Source organism: Phascolarctos cinereus, unplaced genomic scaffold, assembly GCF_003287225.1.
Source record: "Phascolarctos cinereus isolate Bilbo 61053 unplaced genomic scaffold, phaCin_HiC Scaffold_4;HRSCAF=312, whole genome shotgun sequence".
NCBI lineage: Eukaryota > Metazoa > Chordata > Mammalia > Diprotodontia > Phascolarctidae > Phascolarctos > Phascolarctos cinereus.
This window is the reverse complement of record NW_027555847.1, coordinates 654379307-654395337: the sequence shown is the minus strand read 5'-3', so window position 1 is coordinate 654395337 and position 16031 is coordinate 654379307. Positions and strand designations below refer to the sequence as shown.

At 41.7% G+C, this 16031-nt stretch overlaps 1 protein-coding gene and 1 pseudogene across 5 annotated transcripts in view; one reads left to right on the top strand and one right to left on the bottom strand.

Annotated features, from left to right (window-relative positions):
• The first annotated feature begins 249 nt into the window (after nt 1–249).
• The window catches only part of MROH1 (maestro heat like repeat family member 1), a 197445-nt gene continuing 181663 nt past the window's right edge, over nt 250–16031 (top strand). For 3 of the 5 annotated variants that reach the window (XM_078153842.1, XM_020995209.1, XM_020995206.1), the window contains exons 1-2: nt 253–413; nt 8162–8606. In XM_078153842.1, coding sequence (XP_078009968.1) covers nt 8585–8606 — 22 coding nt within the window. In that variant the 5' untranslated portion in view covers nt 253–413; nt 8162–8584. Of the gene's footprint in view, nt 414–994; nt 1140–8161; nt 8607–16031 lie in introns of all 5 variants that reach the window. The other 2 variants (XM_020995207.1, XM_020995210.2) reach the window with 2 other exon arrangements.
• Nucleotides 3857–4092, bottom strand: LOC110214346 (NADH dehydrogenase [ubiquinone] 1 alpha subcomplex subunit 3 pseudogene; annotated as a pseudogene).

Sequence of the window (16031 nt, the reverse complement as noted above, 5' to 3'; positions counted from 1 at the left end):
TCACGTGGTGGGCGGGCTTGGTTGGTTGGGGAGCTCTAGGAGCTGCCAAGGAGGAAGCCCGGAGGGCGCGTAAGCTAGAGCGCGCGTGCACGCGAGCGTGTTGGGGCCTCCCAGAAGAGGGGTTGGGGAAAAGAATCGGGCCGTGGCGGGAAAGACCAATCGGAATGCAGAACGCAGAGGTGGCGGAGGCCCGTGTGTCCGCCCCGGAGCTTGGGATTGGTTGGGCAGGAATGAGGGGCGGGGCCTCCGCGCTCTCTCGGAGCGAGGTGTGGAGCACGGGCGCGCAGCGTGACGCGCGCGCCTCGGCTTACCCCTTGCCCCTGAGCTCCGGCTGGCAGTGGCTGCAGTAGCTCGGGAGGAGGCTCCAGAGGCAGCTGAAGTAACTAACCAGCGCAGGCCAGGGGAGGTGGAAGGTACGTCATGCCCCCTCCTCAGATAGCAGGGGATGCCTCCATTCCCCTGGGCTTCCGGGAGGGAGATCGTGGAGCCGGGCCCGCCCAGCCCTGGCCGCAGCCCTGGGGAGACAGAGGCAGCCCCGCGACAGGGGCGGTCTCCACCGCCCAAGGTCACTTGCCCGCCGGCTCTTGTTTCCCTGGCTTTCAGCTCTCTTGTCTTTTTTTCCTACTCCTGCGCACTGTCCCTTTCCCACCTTCCCCGTGCAGGTGTTCTTCCTCAGGTAAAGGGAATCTCCCTACACCCTCATCCGCTTCCCTGCAGCGTGCCCCCGGGTTCCTGTCTCCTCCCGTCGTGCCCCAGCGAAACTGCCGTCCTGCTGCTCCTCTTCGGCGCTGTAATCCCTTGAAGACCCCCCCACCCCCACCCCCACCCCCGTAGACCATTCTCCGTCCGCCCACTTTGTATCTTTCAGCACCGCGCCTCCCCCGCCCCTTCCTTCCCTTGCAGGAGTCTCTTCTTCCCTACGTTATTCCCCAAAGGAAGGTACTTCCACCTTGCACTCCTTCCTATCACTTTCCTTCTCTTCCCTTCCCTGCAGCCACTCCAGTGCCCTGATCCGCCTTGCTGCAACCTGCGTCTTAAGGATGTTTCTGCCCAAGTAAAAGTACCTTCACCATTACCTTTCAGTGTTCCATAGTGATCCCTGCTCACACAGCCTTCTTAAAACCTACCTTGGTAGTCAGGTGTGTATATTTGCTTCATTGACAGGTTAGCTCATTAAGGCCCATAGAAGTAAAGTGATTGAAAGCCACACCGTGAGCTTGTGAGAGTCAAATGAGTTAATGTATGTAAAGCTTATATAAATGTCAGTTATTCTCAATAGCGTTATTATCATTATTGTTAGTGATTCCTTTATGTTAGGCAGGGCCCTGGGCCTCCCAGTCTGAAGGATGTTGCAGCCTTATCTCAAGAGACAGGGCAATCGTGGTAGTAGTAGTATGAGAGAGAGAGAGAATGAGAATGAATGAATGAGAGTTATTTGTTAACGGAGTCAAGGGTCCAGGTCAGTGGAAGGCCTGTCAAGAACAGTTGGTGGTGCCTTAGATTTAGGATAAAATCTACTCCTGCTTATTCCTGATGTGAAGTGTGGAGGGTCCCTTGTTAGCTCTTGGAGAACATTGCAGGTTTAGCTGTTTGTATTTCCTTGTGGAGAAAACTGTTAAGCAATGTAGGAGTACATTTCAGTCTAAAGAAGTACAACAGATAGAAATTTACAAGGACAGCTGAATGGGATTTTTCACTTTTCTGATCTGTGACACTCTTCTTAGTATGTTCTGAGGCCCCTTATGTTGGAGTCTTGGTCACTTTGTTGTAAATACAATTCTTGGCCTGTTTTTGTTGGAGCTTAGACTCCAGCTCAATTTTATGTAGTAGAATTTCTAGTACAGGGTTGCAAACAATTCTCTGTGCTTGTCAGATGAGGGAATGTAGGTTTATTTTCCTGATTTGTGTGGAGGGCAGGGTTTGGCTCCTGGATCAAAAGTAAGAATCAACACTGCCATTAAAGAGTGGGAAAGATGCTGTATGCCCTACAGTGCTAGGCTTCCCTCCAGCATTCGAGCATTTAATGTCTGTTTTTACATGAAGCAATTTCCTTCATCACTAAGCCAGACAGAAGGAACCGGTGCTTACTTTGGGGGATATTCCAGTTCAATCTGGTAATGCAGCTTGGTGTAGTGCATGTTGGGAAATGACATTTATAAGAGACCAGTATGAAATGAACTCCATAACATAATTTCTCTAAGCTAGCAGTGGCTGTTTCTTTATTTTACTTCTTCTGTAATGTGATAAGACTTTTCTTTCCTGCTTTGAGCTCTGTAGGGAAGAAAATTTCTATGGTCATGGAGCAGAGAAATGGTTCTGGTTGTAGACTCACCAGTTGTCAGCAGCCTCAAATAATAGATAGATTTCTATTTAATTTTTACTCATGGGTCTACAGCAGCTAAGTGATTTTGGTAATTTCTAAGCCTGTTTTGTCATCTGCACAATATACTATCTACCTCACAAAGTTGTTATGAGGAGCTACATAAATAAAGCCCTTCTTAATTTTTAAAAATTTATTGAGGCGTTTTGTTTTGACACAACAGACATTCCCTAACAAAAACCTAAACAAGTCCTCTTTTGTGTGAATTTTACTGAAACAAATTAACAGAAAGGAGTGTGTGGCTTTCAATTTTGGTAGTGTGGTACTAACATTGACCAGAAAGATTTAAAAAGCATATATTTTATTGATGCCTTTTATCTTTGTCAATCGTTTCTCAACTTGCCCCTCCAGGTTGAACCCTCCTTTTTGACAAAGAGAAATAGTCAAGTAAAAACTTACAGAGTTCTGCTGACTGTATATGATATTGTTTGTTAAAAGTTTTGTTGCCTCTCAATATTGACTCGTGGCATTGTGTATATTTTAACTTTTTTCTGCATCATTTTATCATATAAGTCTTGCCATGTTTCTATGAATTCTTGATAATTACCACTGCCTATGGTACGGTAATATTCCATTACATTTAATTTGTTCTGATATTTCCCAATTGTTGGACACACATTTTTTTACCAGGGTTTTATTATAAAAAACAAATCATCTATAAGTATTTTTGTTCAGCTGAGTTTGCTCTTGCTGTCATTAACCTCCTTGGTGTACAGTCCTAGTAGTGGAAACTCTGGGTTAAAGGATATACGAATTTATTAGTTCTTTTTTAATAAGCACATTGGCAGCTTATCTTTTGGAAGAAGGCTCTTTAATGTTACAGATTTGTATAATAGATTTTGGAGGTCTGACTTCAGCCTGTATGTACCCTTGATCCTATCTCTTCCAGCAGATTGCTTCCTCAATTATCTACTGTCTCTGAGCTTCCATCTTGCTCTCTCTTTCCCTGCTGAGAAGGGGAATGGAATAAGCATCAGTATAGTCTACTATGTGCTAGGCATTGTGTTAAAAGTGCTTTTAACAAAAATTATTCCATTTATTTTTCACAACAATCCTGGGAGGTAGGTGCTATTATTTCCCTCATTTGAGGGGATTAAGAACAGAGGTTAAGTGACTTGTCTAGGCTCAATTCAATTGAATGAACATTGCTAAGAGCTTTCTCACCTAGCCAGGAAGTGTAGGAGGTTGGATTTGAACTCATCCTGGCACATCTGTCCATTGTGCCACCAGCTACCTTCAAATATGCCTAAATCTTCTCCATTTTTTTTTGTGTGTGTGTGTGAGGCAATTGGAGTTAAGTGACTTGCCCAGAGTCACCACAGCTAGTGAGTGTTATGTGTTCAAGGCCGGATTTGAACTTGGGTTCTTCTGACTTCAGGGCCAGTGCTCTATCCACTGAGTCACTTAGCTGCCTAACTTCTCCATTCTTTTTTTTTTTTTAAATAAGGCAAGGACATTTATTTGGGGGGAGCAGATGGAGGATTCACAGATTCTTCAGCCACTGGAGGGAAAGATCCTGGGGATCCTGAGAATGGCTAGGGATGTCAGGCATGCTGTCATCTCGAGCAGGAACGGGTTAGTTGTAAGGGGTAGCCTGGTTGACCATGCTTGGTGTAGGGGCTTAAGGGAGATATGAGCCAAGCCAAGGAGCCGATGGCAAAGGACGTGGTCAGCACCGGCTCCTTCAGGAATCAGCCCAGTCTGCCCGCCATGTTGGCTGCTTTCTATCTTCTCCATTCTTAAAAATATAACTCACTACCATCTCCTCAAGTTATCATCCTCTCTTTTCCTTTTCTTAGCCAATTTCCTTAAAAAAAAAACCAAACAAACCTGTTTTCATTGTTTCCACTTTCTCTGTCATTACTCAGCTAGAATTGCTCTCCAGAGTTACCAATATTTCTTAATTGCCAAATCTGGCAATTTTTTTTCAGTCTTGGCTGAAATTTTTTTTTTTTTTGGTCTTAATTCGTCTTGACTTCTGCATTTGATACTGTTGACCACCCTCTCCTCCTGTCTTCTCTCTTCTCTCTGGATTATTCTGGCAATTCTCCCCACAATTAATTTTCACTAACTGTTCCCAATGCCTGGAATTATCTTCCTTCTCATTTTTTATCTCCTGACCTCCCTGTCTTTCTTCAAGTCCCAGCTACGATGCCACCCTGTACCACTTAATGCTAGCGCCTTTTCTTTGTATATTAATTCCAGTTTATTTTGTATCTATCTTGTTTGCATGCTTTCTCCCCCATTAGACTGTGAGCACCTTGAGAGCAATGACTGTTGTTGTTTCCTTTTCCCCATAGCTTCACTGCTTAGCACAGTCCCTGGCGCTTAGTGGGAACTTAATAAATACTTTTTTGACTTGACTTGGTTCTCCTCAGGCTGCTTTGCTGACTCATCACCATATCACATCCCCTAATTGTGGATGTTCTCCAAAGCTCATTCCTGGGCCTCTTCTTTCTACCTATATATTCCCTTGGTGACCTCATCAGCTTTTATGGGTTTCATTATCATCTTTATTCAAATGACTCACAAATCTCTACATCCAGCCCCAGTCTTTCACCTGAACTTAGGTCTTCTAACAATAGTTGTCTGTTGGACATTTAAAAACAGATGTCCTAGAGACACTTCAAACTCATCATGTCTAAAACTGAGTTTCTAGTTTACTCATACACACATACCTTGTCCCCCAAATCCCTTTTTCTTGTCTTTCCTATTTTTGTCAAAGGCATCACTCTCTTTACAGTGTCCCAGATTTGTAACTTATTAACATGTCTCCGTCACTTAACGTATCCTGACCACCCTTGCCAAAACTTGCTGTTTCTACTTCCAGCATCAGATCACCTCATTTCACGCACACAGCTGTACCCTTTCAAGACTCAGCTAATGTCCCATCTTCTGCAAGAAGCTTTTCCAATTTCACTTAGTATTTGTGCCTTCTCTTTGTTGATTAGCTCCAGTTTATTCTGTGTATAGTTTGTACATAGTTGTTTGTATATTGTCTTCCCCATTAGACTGTGAGCTTTTTGAGAGCAGGAATTTTTAAAAAATTTTTAAAAATTATTGTATTTTTAGTTTTCAGCATTCACTTCCATAAGATTTTGAGTTTTAAATTTTCTCTCCTCCCTTTTCTGCCCCCTTCCCAAGACGATGTACAATCTGATATAGGCTGTACTTATGCATTTATATTAAACATTTTCACATTAGTCATGATGTAAAGAAGAATTGGAACTAATGGGATGAACCACGAGAAAGAAAAAACAGAACAACAAAAGAAAAGGAGAACAAATAGTATGCTTCCATCTGCATTCAGACTCCAAAGTTCTTTTCTCTGAATGTGGATAGCATTTTCCATCGTGTGTCTTTTGGAGTTGTCTTAGATCCTTGAATTGCTGAGAAGAGCTAAATCTATCGAAGTCAGTTATCACGCAATGTGGCTGTTACTGTGTACAGTGTTTTCATGGTTCAGCTCATTTCACTCAGCATCAGTTCATATCAGTCTTTCCAGGGTTTTTCTGAAGTCCTCCTGCTCATCATTTCTTATAGCACAATAGTATTCCATTACATTCATATACCACGACTTGTTCAGCCATTCCCTAATGGATGGGCATCCCCTCAATTTCCAATTTTTTTGCCACCACAGAAGGAGCTGCTATAAATATTTTTGTACATACAGGTCCTTTTCCCATTTTTATGATCTCTTTGGATTGCAGACCTAGAGGTGGTATTGCTGGGTCAAAGAGTATGCCCACAGGGTATAGTTCCAAATGAGAGCAGGAATTGTTTTTAACACCACCTTCTCTGTAAACTTTTCTGGATCTCTCCCTCATCTGCTAAAGACCTTCTTTCCTAACTACTTGTATTTGTCCTGCATATATCCTTGATGTTTATATGTGTATTGTTGTTTCCCTTAATAGAGTGTAAGCTCCTTGAATGTAGGGATTTAAAAAGAAAAAGTTATCCCCAGGACTTAGCACATAGGGGGCATTTAATAGGTGCTTATTGATTAATTTATAACGTGCTTTGTAAAGCACTATGGGAATTTTAAACTCACCACAGTTTTTGCTACCATTGCTATAGTCTTAGTTCTTTCCTTCCTACTAGAATCATCTTGAGTTACTTTTTGGTGTGATGTTCTTTTGCCTATGTAGGTGAAGCCTAGGAAATCACTTCAGGGTTAAAGTTAACCAGTTCTCCCCCTCTTCACCTCACCCCACCGTTGTTTTGTCAATGGAGATATATATCTTGAGAGCCAAGTGAATGGCTCCAATATTCACCCTCTTCTGTCGAGTACTTGCCTTTGGAGACCAGGCAAGACTTTTATCCTCCAGAGTCATATTCTGAATTCCCATGGACCAATTTCCAACACTTAATGTGGGTGCCTTCCTGTAAATTTAAATCTTAAAAGTAGCTGGTGAAAGGAATAAATATATTTCTGAAGGGCAGCCCAAGAGGTTTGTATAAGAGAGAAAAAGTAGTTCCAATCCATTGCTTTGGTGACTGCTTTCTCTTGGGTAGGGAGTTATGGGCAAGTTGTATGTTAATAATAATGATAGCTAACACTGATATAGTACTTACTATGTGCCAGGCACTGTTAGGTGCTTTACAATTATTATCTCATTTGATCCTCACAACAACCCTGGGAAATAGGAGCTGTTATTGTCTCCATTTTACAGATGAAGAAATTGAGACACAGAGAGATGCCCATGTTATATAGCTAGTATGTGTCTGAGCCTGGCTTTGAGTTTAGATCTTCCCAATTGTAGGCCCAGAGCTCTATTCACTGCTCCAGGAGCTTCTAACTTTGCAGGGCTTGTTGAAAAAGCCATCTTCACATTCTCTTTTTCTGAGTCACTGACTTAGTTCTTCGAATAGGGTGATACCTCCCAACATCTTACTGTCCATCCTGAGGACACCAGTTTTTTTTGGCCTCCCTCTGTGAAGGGAGGTAGCATGATTTAAAGCCCATGCCTTCCCCCCAGTCCTACCAAATAAAATCAAATTAGCAGATTTATCAGTGTGTGCTTCCAAAAAGAAATGCTATGGAGTAGTAGTGGGCAGGCAGGAGGTAATGAAGCATTAAAATGAGAGGGCATGGTAGAGCAGATTTAGTGATTAGGAAAGGAAGAACGTAGCAGTGTGGAGGAGGAAGTTAGGTGGACAGTCTGCAAGAGCTCTGTAGCTCTGAGCTGTGACTCCCTGGGTTGGATCTTCCTTGCAGCAGTTTGAGGAATACCATGCTGAGTAAATAAGAATGATTCAAGAGTCATTTATGTTTTAGGTAGTGTTTGTTCTTTGAGATAATTTTGAAGAGAATGCTCTCTAGGATGTAATTTTGAAGCCTAGAGTGCTTGAACTTGGAAGTTTTTTTATTTTATGCTTTGAGGGTATTAGTTAGATGGCATTTCTAAAACTTGGGGAGAGTAAATGCCTCTAAGCCTCTCTTACATAAAAGCTTTTATGAGAATAGTCAGTTACACGGCTAATAAGGAAATATATTTTTGTGTGACTTCAAATGTATAGTTAACACATTGCTTTTCTTTGTCAGGGGTGGGAGGAAGAGAGAGAATTTGGAACTCAAAATTTAAAAAGTGAATGTTAAATAAAGTATATTAAAATGGTGGGGGACAGAATAATCAGTTATTAGAGTAGAAGAGGACTCTGTTTTCCATGCAGCTATGTACTCTTGCTTTCTGAACCCAGGGAGGAGGGATTTTATATTTAGAAAGGGTAAACAACAGTAAGTGTATAAAAATGTTGAATCTGTTAATTTTTTCTTTGCAGGCCTTAAAGCAAGAAGGATGCTGTAGAGAATGATATATCAAACATGTTAACCCCTGGACTGAAGTCTACAAAGAAACCTACGTTGAAGTGATGATGGAATAGCTTATTTATTATTTGCCAACAGAAACTATCAGAAGTTCAGAAACAGAGGATATTAAGCAAATGTGGATTATTAACGGCTGGAAAAATCAGAGAAGTTCATTTATACTTAGTGGATGTCTTATAATCTTCTCTTTCATGGTTAAATTCAGTGTAGAAATTTCAACATAAATTTTTTCCAGTAGTTTTTTTAGTACAAAGAAAACCACTTTTTGAAAGCTGAGCTATGGTGTGGACACTTATGAATTGAAATCTAGCTCTTTCTGGTGTTCCAGGTTTGAGAAGAAACCCATTTTTGTTTTGGAGAAACCTCAGACCACGAAAATGGCAGAATCAAATGTGAAAAGTAAGTGTGTATGAGTGCTGCACTCATGTATGTGCCTGCCTAAACATCACAGAGTACAGAACTTGAGAGCATCTTAGAGATCCAACTTGAGAGGTTAAGTGACAAGGCTTGTGAGCGGCAGTTTTAAGACTAGAACTAGGTCTTCTCCTAGTGTTCTCTTTTTCACCAAGCTGTAAATCAGTCAGTGACTGTTTCCCAGGCATGCCGCCCATATGCCCTGCCCTTGAGGGTGGACCTTGGATTAGGCGGTTGGTTTAGGGTAAATATGCTTCTTGTTTTCAAAGAGTGTGCTGTCCAGAGTTGAAACAATATTACATAGGTGGAGTGAATAGCAACCCCTTTGTCTGTGGTCTGTCTTCTCCACATTCCCAACATTCTACATTGCTTACACAAACTCAGTTTGGAATAAGATGAAGAGAGCTTCTGTGACAGAGAAGACTTGGGGTCCCAGTACCTTTCTCCAGGAAGTGAAGAATAACATTTTTCTTCTCACCAGGATATAAGACCATGGACGTAGTGGGGTCTCTTGGAGCAGAGATCTTAGAAGAACGTGTGTATGCAGGACAGCAGACCCTCAATGAAAAAAGAACTGATTTGGGAGCAGCTAGGTGGTGCAGTGGATAGATCACTGGCCCTGGAGTCAGGAGGGACTGAGTTCAAATGTGGCCTCAGACACTTAACACTTACTAGCTGTGTGACCCTAGGCAAGTCACTTAGCCCCATTGCCTAGCAAAAAAAATAGAGCTGACTAGTTAGAGTTAATACCTGTCAGCACTGAGCTGCCTGCTCACTCTGCCTTTCCCTGGCAAATGAGTAGCCCTGGTTATCTTGCACATTATTTATGATATGACAGGATTACAGTAGCTTAGAATTGATGGACCTTCATCTTCTGTAAACTCCCTTCTGTTTCTTGTCTTCCTCCCTCCTCCACCTCTTCCCTCCCTCCCTCCCCTTTTTCAAAGGGTGAACCTGTGGCCTTAAGGCCACATGTGGCCTTCTAGGTCCTTGGGTGTGGCCTTTTACTGAGTCCATGTTTTATAGAACAAATCCTTTTATTAAGGGGATTTGTTCTGTGAAGTTTGAATTTAGGCAAAGGGCTGAGAACCTAGAAGGCCGCTTGTGGCCTTGGGCCGCAGGTTCCCTACCCTGGTGTAGTTTATGTACCATAAAGGTACCAAAGTAGAGGGGTATATAATGGAGTCTTTGTTTCCCTCCATTCCTTTTTTCCTTAAAAAAAATTCAGCAAGCATCTATTTAATGTGTGCCTTGTGCCAAGCAGTTTGAATACAAAAACAAAAATCAAACAGTGCCTGCCCTGAAGGAGTTTGTATTGTGTGGAGGAAAAACATGTGGTAGAAAATTAAGTACAAATTATATACAAAGTAGATAAAAATTTTCTGGGGAGGGTACTAGCCTCTGAAGTCTTTATCTTTCCACATTCCTCTCCCATTCTCTTTCCTGCCCACTGGCAAACCAGTATTATTTGGTTTTTAATTAATTAATTTTTTTGTTACATTTTGAGTTCTGAGTTGTCTTCCTCCTCCCTTCCAACCCTGCATTAGAGAAGGCCAATATTTGATATAGATGTATATGGAACCATACAATACATACCTATGTCATATGATGTGTGTGTGTGTGCATACATATATACATATATGTATGCACACACACATATATAATACATATTTCAGTTCTTTTTCTGAAGGTAGGTAGCATTTTCCTTTAAAAGTGCTTTGTAGTTGCTTTGAATGATCAAAATAGCTTAGTCATTCACAGTTACTCTTCAAACAATATTGCTTTTACTGTATACAATGTTCTCTTGGTTCTGCTAGTTTCACTCTGCATTATTTCATGCAAGTCTTTCTATATTTTTTCTAAAACCAAACTGCTCGTCATTTCGTGTAGTGTAGTAGTATTCCATTGTAATCATCTACCACAGCTTATTCAGCCATTCCCCAAATGATGGGCATCCCCTCGCTTTTCAGTTCTTTACCAACACAAAGCAGACCAGTCTCTGCCATAGCTGATGGCAGTCTTTGGGGGTAGCCGAAATCCCTTGGGGCCGAAGAACTGCCAAACTAGCAAAAGAATGCGAGGCTCATAGCTTGTGAGTGCTGTGGCTGAGCTGTCTTGCCTTGAGGAAGCATAATGAGTGTGTGGTTTGACACGGACCCTTTCTACAGGATAGTAGCCAGTGCTATCCCAGCAACCAGTTTAATTATCCCACTTCATGGATCTCTTGCTTTGGTGGGTGTATTGGAATGATATTCCTAGGTCAGAGGAGCACCTCTGCCAGGCTAGCTCCCATGACTTTCTCTAACCTAAGAATTAGCAGGGACCCTGATTTGGTTAAATTGGCGGTGGTGGTGTTGGTGAGGGTTGGACTTGGTAACGCACTAGCAGACTGGTAGGAAAGTCAGCTTTGAAGTGGTGCTTATAGTTTTAGCAGATGTCTAGACCTGGAAGATAATATCGAACTTAGAGTGCTGTAGTAAGTGGACCCTTCTGCAGACTCCTGCTTTTTACATAATGCAAATTTGCCTGTGGATGTGGGAAAGGGAAGGAGGCAGGAAGGAACCTGTGTGCCTGTGAATGGAGGGAGTGGTCAGCAAGTGGTTCAAATACACACTGGGGCCAGGGACAGAGAAGTATGACAGGTGAAATCTGAAATAACCCAGGAAACAAAGGTTTAAGCTTCTGAGCTCGATTTATTAAGCAGTGTATGCCAACTGCATAAACTAATTGGAACCAGACTTCCTCAACTTGACGTTAGACCTGGAATACTGGGGTAGATAGATTTTTATGCGTTAAAAGAAAACAATTAACAGGATATAAACTAGGATACAAGATTAGGGCAATCTGATTTCTAATTGGAGGAGAAATTAGGGGCTTTCTGAGTTGGGAGGGGGAGAGCAAACAGGTATAATTCTCTGAAATCAGAAAAGAAGTGTCCCACTCTCCAAGTATCTGTATTCAATCAAAGGAACCAGTAACTGATTGACCAGAATGGGGCCAGTTTTCAGATAAGACATATGGGTTGTTTGAGATGTAAAATTGTGAGAAAACTTCTTGCATTAATCTTTTGCTCTGACTGGATTTCTGGTCAGCATATCTTAAGTCATTAGTTAAGGGTTTCTGTTGTTTGTCCTTTCTTTTTGAAGAGGACCCATGACATCACAGGGTGATGTCTTGACTAGTGTGTGAATTGGATTTAAGTGAGGCAAAGTTGCACAAAGTCTTAGTCTTTAGCTTCACTCTCTCTTCCCGAGTCATCGGAAGTCCAGTGGCAGAACAAAAGTAAGATGATTGATGGTGGCCTGGGATGTAGTGGATGACCTTAGTGTCTTAGAAGCCTGACCAAACTCTTAAGTCCTCTGCAGCGCCTACTTCAGCTGCCTTCATGGCCATTGGCATAAATTGTTCTTATCTTCCCATTCCACCAGGGGAAGTCTCCATGTGCTTGGGGGAGTCGCAAGTGAGAGTTGGGTGACAGGTGGATGAGCAGCCCCGAAAAGGGCTTGGCAAGCCCTCGTACCAGAGGTGCTAGTCCTCCTGAACACCACATATGCCCCAAAGGGTCTCGAAGCAGTAGGTAGAGGTAGTCCAGCTTCTCAGCCACACAGGGCTAGGTTCAAACAATACAATGAAGTTTCCTTACAGTTCTCATAATTAAATAAAGTTTTCTCACAAGACAGCAATTGGACTAGATCCATAATTGAATAGAAGAGCTAGATCCAGAAGTGAGTCACAAGATGGCATTAGTAGCAGGAGCATGAAGAGGAACACACAGGGGCCATGGCCAGCCACATGGAACTCTGGCTGGAACCAAGAGGAAAAACACATTGTGGGCAGATGTGGAGTTGGACAAAGACAGGAGAGATAGGGAGACAATGCAGGGGCCAGAAACAGATATGCATTATCAGAGTGTGGACAGACAGAATGCAGACACACAGGGGCTAGACATGTGGACGGGTAGATGGAATGGGGCAAAGGTCTTCTCTCTTAGCCCTGGAGGTCTCAAGCCAAGCCCTCAAAGTGGCAGTGGTCTCTGTGTGTGTCCCTTCTTTTGCTTTCACTTGAAGGATTTTTGTTTTTGTTTGTTTGTTTTGGTAGGGTTGGGGGAGGCCATGGAGCACTGAACTACAATACAGTAAAGTTAACATGGGTGTTGTTTTGCAATGTTGATTTCTTTCAGAATTTTTTATATAAAGTCAAATTTGCATAATGCAAATTTATGTAAAGCAAGAACTGTCTGTGTGTTTTTTGCCAGTCTTTCAGGATGCCAGTGCTGACAGTTTTGAGTTTTTCTTTCTCCATGTTGGAGTGTGAGAAGATGTGGCTTGTCTTTAAAATTTATGAATCATCATTAATGTCTGTAATTAAATAGTGATGCATAATCTGTTCACCAATGGATAATGGCACTGGCCTCTGGTGACCACATACAAAGTGCTTTTTCAGTTAAACTAACACTGTTTGATCCCCAGTGGTGTGCTAGATGGTGCATTTGCAGAGAATCTTCTGAACCATCTCAGATGCCAGAAGATAAATCCACCTGTGTGTCCTGGGGCACCTTAAATGCAATTTACCACAAATTGAACTGTATTGCCCTCAGAATAAAGTTTATTTCCCCTGCCTGACATTCAAAGCTTTCATAATCGGGTTCCTACCAGCCTTTCTAGCTTTCTCATATTTTTCCAGCGTTCCTTACTATGAACCACCTGAACTGTTCTCAACTTCTTGCCCATGCTTGCATTTTTCTGTCTCTAAGTACTTCCTCACACTATTTCCTTAGGCCTGCAATGTCTTTCTCTCCAGTCTACCTTTTCCACCTCCTCTTCATATTGTATTCCTACTTAGCCATTAAAGCATATCTCAGTTGCAGCCTTCTCCATCAAGATTTTCCTGACCCTATTTCTAGTTGGGTTACCATAGGCCTTTTTTTTGGTAGCTTTCTAGTGCATTTGTATAATATGTATTATAGTTATCTCCCCATTAGACTGTATGTTCCATCAAGGCAAGGGACCATGTCTTATCTAAACTTTTTGTCTTCCTTAACATAGTGCTTTGCACCCAGGTGCTTATTGAATGACTTGGAAGGGACCTCAGAGGTTAGTTCATTTATTCTTCCAATAAATGTCTACTAAGTATGACATTCCATATGAGGTATTGTGTGAGATACAGGGTTCTCTTGAGGAATATTTTTTTGGGGGGTGGGTGGTAATTTTTACTCTATATTCCTGATCATTCTTTTTTTCCTCTATTTTAAAAAAATCTTATTTTTATTTTCAGTTCCTTGAACAGTTTATAATACAGTAGGACAGATAAAGATACATACACAAAAATTATAATAACAAGGCAAAATATGATAAATTCTGTTGTAACAGAGTTTTCACTTATGGCTGGTATGAGCAGAGACTTCTGTTTAAAAATCTTCAGTGACTCGCAGGGTGAAGTTTAAACTTTTTGAACTGGCATTCAAAATCCTCCACGAATTGGCACCAGTTTACCTTTCCTAAGGCATCTAAAATTACTCCCTTCTATACAACTATGCTCCAGCCAAACTAGACTAATTTCTGCCCCTTGAACAGGCGTTGTTTTCTTGCTTCCATGATTTTGTTAAGGCTGTTTTCCTATGTGTGAAATGTCCTCCTTTGCCTTTTGAATTTCTGGACATCTTTTCCATGAAACCTTCCCTGTTTTTCCTAGTTAGTAATGACCATCCTCTTAATAATTCCAATAACGTGTTTTACAACTCTTAACATATTGTATGTTTGTGTTTATGTCTCTCTTCATCTGTTAACAGTAAGTTCCATTAGATGGACTGCTTTATCTACATTTGTATCTGCAGTACTGCCTCAGATAGTGCTTCGAGCACATAGTAGGTGCCTAATAAATGTTTTATTCAATGAATGCACAAATGATGGAGTGGAGGCAGAGGTGACGGCAGGAGCAAAGGATTAGAGACAGGAAAACAATACATTTTTTGGAAAGATTTGAACAAGATGATGTAACTGATGATTATATAGCATGTTTGCAAAGTGCTTCAGGTACATTGTAATCTGAGAGTCAGTGCTACAGTATTGTCCCCATTTTAAAGATGAGGGCACTGAGACTCAGAGAAGTTAAGTGATGTGTCCATAGTCACACGGGAAGCAAATATCTGAAGCAGCATAAGGTAGAGAAAGTAAGTTGAGGCCACATTTCAGATGTCCTTGAATGTTGGACTAAGGAATTTGGACTTTTTATTTCAGTAGGAACTGGGGAACAATTGAAGTTTTTTGAACAGGGTAGACATCATATGCGAGATGAATTGGAGTGGGGAGAGATGAGCTAGGAAAGTTGGTTGAGAGCCAAGGTGATGTTAAGTGGTCTGGACTTGGAGTCTAGGGACTTGATTTTAAATCCTGTCTCCAGCACCAGCTGTGTGAACATGGATGTCTTTGATCATCTGTTTTCTTATTGGATAATGGGAATAATACCTGTATTACCTATCTCTTATTGGATTGTTGTGAGAATCAAATTAAAATATATGTAAAGTTCTTGGCACCTCAAGACACTCTATAAATGTCAGATATTAGTATTGGTTAAGAGGCCATGTTAATAGTCTGGGTAAGAAATAACAAGGATCCTAGGGTAGGGTGAATGAGAATGGATTGTAAAGAGCCTGCCCATTGGATCCCCACTATGCCAGGGATTCAAATGGGATATAATACATTCATGAAGCTAGTTCTAGGGCATCAAAATCTGTCTTTACCCTCTAGCATCAGATTAATTGCATGTTTGTCTTTGGAAATCCTGTGGCATTTTGAAAGTGAATCTGCTTAGAAAAAATGTTGCTGGTAGGAGGTTGTATATAAGTTGGACCCAATAACCCTTTTTGACCTTTAATTTGGTTCAGAGTTTAATGTCATTCTGGTGCCATGTTCCTAGCCATAGGTTAAGTCATCACTGAAGGATGCAGTACTTAAGCAGGAGTCATTGATAGCTTTTAGCTCAGTGTGGATGAAAGTCTTTGACAGTAGAGCAATGGACAGCAGCAGTTCCTCGAATCCCTTTCTTGTGCCTCTTGTGTTTCTACTGCAATCATTTAGCAGTTCCTAGAAGATTGTCTCAGATGATGTGTGAGATTCTCTGAGGACCCAAAGCCTATTCAGATGGCAGATTCCAAGTTCCTGTTGTATCCTCAAGCATAGCTGCACTGTATAAGTGGAAGACATCTAACCCATCATCAAGCCCTGCTGGATTTACCATAGGCAATGAAAAAACCAGCAATGAACTGGTCAGGCAAACAGGACCTGTTTTTTCAATGGTTTAGGGAAGTCCCAGTGAGTAAATGCCCTCTACCAAGGCAGGTTGTCACTTGCTCTGCAACTTAGAGTCTAAGGAATTGAGAGAATAAATGACTTGCTCAGGATCACATAGCCA